Genomic DNA, 8,631 nt, shown 5'->3' on the forward strand with positions numbered 1-8,631 from the left:
GTTTTCTTCTCCTACGTTGCTGCCATATTTATGTCTTTTTCTATCTCCAAAACACAGCTACCACATCCCTCCTAATATTAATTAGGGTTAGGTTAAGAGGGGGTGTGGGCTGTGAGCTGCCCAAGCTCATTATCGACTAAATCTGTGGGTTGCCAGCCCAACACCGCCACCAAATGCAAGGCGGTCCGGACCACTCAGATTCTTAAAACATTAAGAACAGATGGAAAAGAAAATTGCTATGTTAGTATTTCTGAAACTAAACGAATGAGAGAAATGAGAGCTGATGAACAAACTGTCCTGCATTAGACTTCAAAGAAGAAAAGAAGAAACCAAGTGGTGCAGCCATGAATCCATGTGCTGTCAACGATGGATGCAAGTGTGTTTTGTGTGTGGAAATAGCTGGCAAGAGAGGAAGCTGGACCAACAACACATTGCAGGTGATGTTAGGTTACCTGTCTCCCATATTTCTTCATGGTAGGTTCCCGGAGACCTTCTTGCGGACCCAAAGCGTTTCCCTTTTCCATATGCAAACCTGAAAAGAGAATCAGATCTGCCAGAAACCAGATTTGTTCAGGTGACAAACATCAGACACCTGAAGAAATCATGAACATTGCAACTATCTTAGGACGCAGAGAATAGTGGTGTTGACGACTGGCTGATTCAACATGCTCTCCACCAACAAAAGTGGGAGATTGATTATTTATACCCATTTAAAGCTTCATTACTGACTACATGTTCTGATACATCTGGAGATGTTAATATTTTTTTGGAGAAGACTTCCATCCCCACAATGGAAGTCTGAGGATCAGTTGCTTAGAATAACTTGGAGACTCAGTGGATAACAGGTTAATCATTTAGAACAATTTAAAGAACAGATTCTTTCCATCAAAAGCATGATACTATTATTGGAAACTTTTGATAGATATATGAAGATTGTGTTGGAATTAAGCTTGTTAAGTGTATTCATTTCATCAAATCTTGAAAAAAAAATAAATTAAATATCTATAAAAAGATAAATTAAATTGGTTATTGATTCTTGAAATGATTTCTTGAAAAAAAAAAGATTCATCTTTTAAATATAATTAATATAATATATTTTTGGGAACTATATAAATCCTATATGTTGGGTCATAAAACACAGAGTTTTTAAAATTATAAAGAGTTTTCTTAAGAGAAATATAGAAAATTGAAGTTAATCATATTCTTTCTCTATTTAATAACTCTATCCCTTCTTCCTATCAAATTGAAAAGATGTATTGCATTGCAATGGTTGCAAGGTATTTCTACACATCGACCAGGGGAACCGCATGATGTTGGGATTGAGAGTACCAACCACTTGTCCCTCGAAGATTTCTCAATCTTCTCCCAAGGATGGATGAACAGATAACAAATATACTGACTGAAGCATGTTGCTTTTTCTCAATGCTCTCTCCTTGTCCATCTTTGCTGCTACTACATTCTTGCACATATATACTATTACTTCTGTAACGCTAGATTGTATTCTTGCACAAATATACTGACAGATAACACATGTTGCATTCCACCAAAAAGGACAATCTTCATCACATCATCTGCTTATACTTTTCGTCTAAATGCTGTCTTTGAACTGCTCAAACCGGATATATCTTGCCTTGTTCGTGACGGGGAAATAAAGAGGAATAACCTTTGTATAGGAACAAATACTAGAAGACCAAAATACGCAGCGGAATAAAATGGAAACACAATCAAACAGAACACCAAGATATATGTGGAAAACCCCTTCAATGTAAAGGGTAAAAACCACGGGACAAACTAGAGATAATCCACTATGAGAATAATGAATATACAAATCTCAATCTCTTGCCCAAAACCCTAGCAACAACCACAAGAGAATAACTGGGATACAAGGATCACGTCACTGCCCACAATATCTAAAACCTCCCCAAGTAATCACAGCAAGAGTCTACTGTAGATTTGATCTAACCTGAGATGAGAACACTGCTAGATGATTGTGAACAGTCTCTCTGCGTTGTCCTTATCTTCTTCCCTTTCTTTCTCTTCCTTTTCTGCCTTGTTCTCCTTCTTCTCTTTGGAATCTCGTGGCTCAACTAGATCTGCCTCGTTGCTGCCTTTTTATAGCCTTTTTCTGCTTCTAAAACGTAGCCACCACACCCCCCTAATCTTAATTAGGGTTATGTTAAGAGGGGGTGTGGGCTGTGGGCTGCCCTAGCCCACATGGGCTGAATATGGGCTATCAGCCCAACAACCTCCCCCTTCAGCCCATAAGGGAGGCTGTCCCATGACTCCTCAATGTGAAGCCATGCCGACCAACTGTCGGCATATCTCTTATCTTTCTTCTTGCTCAACATGTCCTGCAGGTAAATCAATATCAGGCTCTACACTATTTTCCTGCACATCTCCCCCATCACCCTGATATACTGGAGGAATAACTGGGTCACAATATGCTAATCCTTCTGCAGAAGTCTTGGCTGGTGCCTTCTTCTTCAAATCCTCAAAGGTTTGATCCTCAAAGAAGACCACATCTCTGCTCCTAAACACCTTCTGCTTTTCTGGATCCCAAAAGCATGTAACCAAACTGATCATGTGAGTAACCAAGAAAAATACATTCTTTAGACTTACCATCCAGCTTGGACCTCTCATTATCTGGAACATGTGCAAATGCACGACAACCAAATACTCTCAAATGCCTATAGGAAACATTTTTCTCTAACTATACATGCTCTGCAACATCACCATCTAGGGCTGTACATGGTGATAAGTTGATCACATCAACTGCAGTCCTCAAAGCCTCATCCCAAAACCTTTTGGGTAGCTTGGCTTGTGAAAGCATACATCTGATCTTTTCCATGATGGTGCGGTTCATCCTCTCTGCAATTGCATTATGCTGAGGTGTACCAGGAACTGTCATCTCATTTTGGATCCCATGTGACCTGCAATAGTCATTAAACAATCCCGTATACTCACCACCATTATCTGATCTTATGCATTTCAATTTCCTTTCTGTCTCCCTTTCAACCCTGGCATGAAACTCTTTGAAGACATTAATAACCTGATCTTTGGTCTTCAAAGCATAAGCCCAAACTTTCTTGGAAAAATCATCTATAAAAGTGGCAAAATAAAGTGCACCACTTATACCAAGAACATCAACAGATCCACCAGGAGTTTTTGTCCTCAAAGGACCACATACATCTGTATAAACACGGTCTAAGGCATGCATTTTTCTAGACAAAGCAGCACTAGCAAATGAAACTCTATGTTGTTTACCAGCCAAACAATCAATATAAGGGTTCAGATGTATACCTCTGAGATCTGGTAATACCTCTCTCTTGGAAAGAGCTTGCAGCCCCTTCTCGCTCATATGTCCCAATCGCCTATGCCACAACTCTATACTGAAGTCTTTCTCTGTAGCATTTAACTGCTCACCATAAGCTTTAGCCTGCAACCTGTACAAAGTATGACATTTCTTTCCACTAGCTATAATAAGAGAACTCTTACTGAGCTTCCATTGCCCTCTGTGAAATCTGCTTTCATACTCTTCATCATCTAGTCTTCCAACTGAAATTAAATTCAGCCTCAAGTCAACCACATGCCTCACATCCTTAAGTACCAACTTGCAGCCAAGGTTGGTCTTTAAATGGATATCACTCTTGCCAATGATGTCTGCTGTGCCATAGTTGCCCATCTTGACAACACCAAAGTTTCCAGACCTGTATGTAGCAAAAAACTCTCTCCGAGGTGTAGCATGATAAGAAGCACCTGTGTCAATCACCCACTCAAGATCCTGACACACACAAGAAAAAATATCATCAGAAGGAGACAAAATCAAATAATCACCACCCTGCACTATAGCTGTAGTATTATCTTTTGACTCTGTAGACTCCACTTCTTTTTCTTTTTTCTTGTTCTTCTTAGGTTGCTTACATTAGTTCTTGTAATGTCCTTTCTCACCACAGTTATAGCAAACAATATCTTTTCTTGATCTTGACTTGCTCCTACCCATACGTGAACTGCTTCTGGACTTTGACCTTCCTCTGTTCTCTAAGATAAGTGCTTGTGAATCATTCTGAGATGTTACCGAACCTTTTCTTCTCAACTCCTCATTCAACAAACTGCTTGTTACTTGACTCATAGTGACAATACCATCTGGCGTAGAATTACTAAGGGAAACCACCAGTGTCTCCCAACTTTCTGGTAATGAACTGAGAAGTAACAATGCATGTAACTCATCATCAAGAGATATTTTCATAGAGGATAACTGGTTAGTAATACTCTGTATTTCATTCAAATGCTCAGCAATAGAAGCACCCTCTCTATATTTTAGGTTCACAAGTTTTCTGATCAAAAAAGTTTTGTTGCCAACTGTTTTTCTTTCATAGAGACTTTCCAATTTTTTCCAAAGAGAATATGCAGAAATTTCAGTAGAAACATGGTGAAAGACACTATCATCAAGCCACTGTCTAATAAACCCAATTGTTTTTCGATCTAACCTCTTCCACTCATCATCTGTCATAGTTGTAGGTTTTGCACTATCCCCTTGCAAAGGTTCATACAAATCTTTGCAATACAAGAGATCTTTCATTCTTGGTTTCCATATCATCCAATTGTTTCCATTCAAACTAATCATGCGAAAAACATTACTGGCCTTCATGTTCAAATACAAAAATTAAATCACCAAAACCCTACTCTGATACTAGTTGATGGGGATATAAAGAGGAATAACCTTTGTATAGGAACAAATACTAGAAGACCAAAATACGCAGCGGAATAAAATGGAAACACAATCAAACAAAACACCAAGATATACGTGGAAAACCCCTTCAATGTGAAGGGTAAAAACCACGGGGCAAACAAGAAATAATCCACTATGAGAATAATGAATATACAAATCTTAATCTCTTGCCCAAAACCCTAGCAACAACCACAAGAGAATAACTGGGATACAAGGATCACGTCACTGCCCATAATATCTAAAACCTCCCCAAGTAATCACAGCAAGAGTCTACTGTAGATTTGATCTAACCTGAGATGAGAACACTGCTAGATGATTGTGAACAGTCTCTCTGCGTTGTCCTTATCTTCTTCCTTTTCTTTCTCTTCCTTTTCTGCCTTGTTCTCCTTCTTCTCTTTGAAATCTCGTGGCTCAACTAGATCTGCCTCGTTGTTGCCTTTTTATAGTCTTTTTCTGCTTCTAAAATTCAGCCACCACACCCTTAATCTTAATTAGGGTTAGGTTAAGAGGGGATGTGGGCTGTGGACTGCCCTAGTCCACATAGGCTGAATATGAGCTAATCAGCCCAACAGTTCAAACCTCAAATCCATAGAATGGACTAAAAGCTGGTTGACTAAGATGATGAATACTTTGTCAAAAAGCATGCTGCATTTGTCAGTTAAAACCTTTGTCACGGAGTCTAGTTGTGCCCTCGGACCAGTAGATCTTTATAGTCTGAACCCAGTTCATTTGTAATGAAGAAAACGAAGACTACAGCACCTGGAAGAACTCTACGGAAGGAAGAACAAAATAGGTAATCTATCAGCTTACATGCAGATGATGGCAATGGACAGTTGGCATGGAAAGACTGCAACAATGGCAGCACACCAATATCAGGTCAGAGGCTCGTAGATTGAGATTTGGTGCCAACTTCATGACTCATAGCGGCGACCAGCTTCTCCTTTGTCAACTGCTCGGCACCAGGCGATCTGACGACGAACGTGTGCGTCACCTTGTCATCACTCACGACCACCTTCGAATCCACCACGTCGATTTGTGAGTCCCCGAATGCTTGGATGACTCCTGCGATGGGATGCGTGGCCAATGGGCAGCTCACTCGGACGAGTAGCTCATCGTGGAGTGAGTCCACATCGATCTGGGGGGGATGCGTGCGGCTGTTCTGTTCCATGGATGCCGGTTCACCCAGCATCTCCCTCTCCGCCTCCATCTCCTTGAGCTTCCTCTGCAGCTCAGTGATGTACGATATGGCGTCACCGAGCAAGGATGCCTTGTCCATCTTCGAGATGTTGGGCACCACGGATCTTAGTGCGTAGAACCGCTGGTTGAGCTTCTCCCTCCTTTGCCGCTCGGCCTCCACATGGTTGAGGGGCTCCTCTCTCCCGTTTGCGGGCTTGCGGCCCCTCTTTCTCGGCCTCCTCTCCTCCTTCGTGCCCGGTTTCTCTCCGTTGCGCGACGCCTCGGCATCTGAGAGCACAAATTCTAGCGATTCCAAGCGACCTATCGGCATTGCTCGGGAACTAGTACTGCTGCCACCGAAGTCGATCTGCTTCGGCTGTGCACGCGGTCGCGGCTGCTGTTGCTGGTGTTGGTGCTGCTTCTGAGACTGGAATTGGCTCATCACGGTTTCCTCCATGACGACGCCATTGCCGCGATGCGGATACGCCCTGTGAACCGGCGTCGCTTCCTCTAGGTTGTGGTTTAGATTCCAACCGAGCAGGTTGGCGCCGGCCCCGAGCGGCGTCTCGTGGTGATGTTCGGCAATGGAAGTAGGGACCTTCATGTTCATCTGTGCCGGTGCGGCGTTCAAATCCTTCCCGAAGATCTTTGTGTGATCCCAGGCGTCGCCGCCGAACCGAAAACACGATGTCGAACACGCAGTGGCGCCGCGGCTTTCCATGTCGCATGCCGTTGCTGCTGCCCCTTTGCTCAGGCCGTGGACGAACACGGCCTTGATCCTCTGCAGTTCATCTGGGCTTTCCGATACGGAATCCATGGAGGCCAGCTCGAGCACGCCGGTGTCGAACGGTACGAGCACGACGGTCCGGAAGCCGGCGGTCCTGGCGAGAGAGGCCCGGACAAAGTAATCGGCGCCCGCGAACGCTGACTCCGGGATCCAGAGGTGCTTCTGGGAGAGAAGAGACCTCCCCGGCGCGCCCTCGCCGGGGGCGAACGAGAAGTACATGGACGCCAGGAAGTACATCTCGGGGTCGGCCACCTGGTCGAGGCGGAGCGCGTAGTTCTCGTCGTCGGAGCCACCGGAGAGCACGTGGAGCCTCTCGAGCACACGCTTCCGCATCCGCTGGAGGGTGGTTCTGCCGCGGGGGTCGTCGTCGTCGGCGCGGCCGCCGAGCTCGCGGCAGTGGCCGTCACCCCATCCGAGGACGAACTCGCCGAACCGGGACCGGGAGATCTGCCAGAAGACGGCGCAGGCCCACGGCGAGCCACGGGCCTCGACGAGGTTCTGGAGCTTGATCTGGAGGTCGGGGACGCCGCTGCCGACGGTGGCGAGCTGGTCGGAGGACGAGGCATGGCTGGCTGCGAGGAGGTAGTCGAGGGCCCGACCACCGAGGACTTCCACCGCCATCGCCCGGTCCTCTTCGGACCACGGTGAGCTCATCCCCGTCTTCCACCTCATCGACTTCTGCAGCAAGGCAAATCAAGATGAGAACTCGATTCAACTGAACAAGCCGAAAGGCTTTGCCCATCTCTAATAGGAGACAAGGAAGCGCATGGAAAACGAGGATCATACGGAGGCACACTTGCGGCGAAACCTATGCGAAATGGCGCCCGGGAAGGATGAAGATAACAGGGAAGCGAGTGGGCGACTAGACGGTCGTATATAAACGTGCGGGCGGAACACGATGGCAATTCGTATACAAAACATCTTGTAAATAGTATCGTGAAATTCCAGAGCCACAGCCGTCGGTTGGCGGAACTCGACGACCCATCGACAACGCATCCGACCGTCCATTCCACTCTGTGTGTCATCCAAGCAGTTGGAAGAGGTCCTAATCTGTCACGAGCCCGGGACGTGGATGGATGGATGGATGGATGGGGAGCAAACTTTTCGTGCCCCAACAGTGCTCGTACCCCTGTGGGGCCCAGAAGCGGGTAGGACCCAGCATGCGATTTGATGCGGGAGGAGGAGGAAGTGGTTGCGAATGTTAGGTGCGTGTTGCGCGCCGCATGCTGAAGCTTTCTCCTTACCTATTTAGGTTGGTTTATAAGTCTATTGACAGTCAATCGATTCACTAACTGATACACATATATAATTGAACTCCTATATATTCCGATATTATATATAGAACACTTACATATTCTGATATTAAGCCATTCATGCTCCTAACCTTCATGTTATAAGATAATTGACCTATTTCCTTAGAGAGAGAGAGAGAGAGAGAGAGAGAGAGAGAGGAATATTCTGTCCCCATCCATTCCTTTTGATGAGTATTATTGGAGATGCTTCATGTGAAACAGCTGCATTTGGTGACCTCGAGTGTTGTTAACCTCATACGGCTTTTTCCGGTGGAGATAATTGACATAATAGGGAAAGTAGCCGATGCATGTGAACATTATGCTTCTCGTTTTATTTACCTCCATGTCATACCATGGAAGATTTGATTCCTTGCGTGGTTGGCAATTTGTTGGATAGACTTCCTTCCTCACTTTCCTAATCAATGTCAATGCCTTTAGATTGAGGTAGACACCAATTGATGAGGACTGACCCAATTCTTCACAACTATATGCCTTGAATCAACGTTTTAAACATAATCATTTCATCAAGGGGCACAAAATGGGTCAAGTTCCTACAACTTAAATTGGATACATTTATTTATAATTTTAATATAAAAATAAAATTATTTTATTACATATGATTATTATTATAGTAGAAGTTGGCCCTT

The 8,631-nt window shown here is 44.5% G+C and overlaps 1 protein-coding gene across 1 annotated transcript; it reads right to left on the bottom strand.

The window, feature by feature from the left end:
- Nucleotides 1-4,976: 4,976 nt before the first annotated feature.
- LOC104000569 (transcription factor MTB1-like) lies at nt 4,977-7,530 on the bottom strand. Its single transcript, XM_009422653.3, has 2 exons — nt 7,479-7,530; nt 4,977-7,370 (listed from the first exon to the last, which is right to left on the bottom strand). The coding sequence occupies exon 2, from the start codon at nt 7,362-7,364 to the stop codon at nt 5,607-5,609; it is 1,758 nt and encodes a 585-aa protein (XP_009420928.3). The 5' UTR covers nt 7,365-7,370; nt 7,479-7,530; the 3' UTR covers nt 4,977-5,606.
- Between the last annotated feature and the right edge of the window lie 1,101 nt (nt 7,531-8,631).

Source organism: Musa acuminata, chromosome BXJ1-1 (assembly GCF_036884655.1).
Source record: "Musa acuminata AAA Group cultivar baxijiao chromosome BXJ1-1, Cavendish_Baxijiao_AAA, whole genome shotgun sequence".
NCBI classification, from domain to species: domain Eukaryota; kingdom Viridiplantae; phylum Streptophyta; class Magnoliopsida; order Zingiberales; family Musaceae; genus Musa; species Musa acuminata.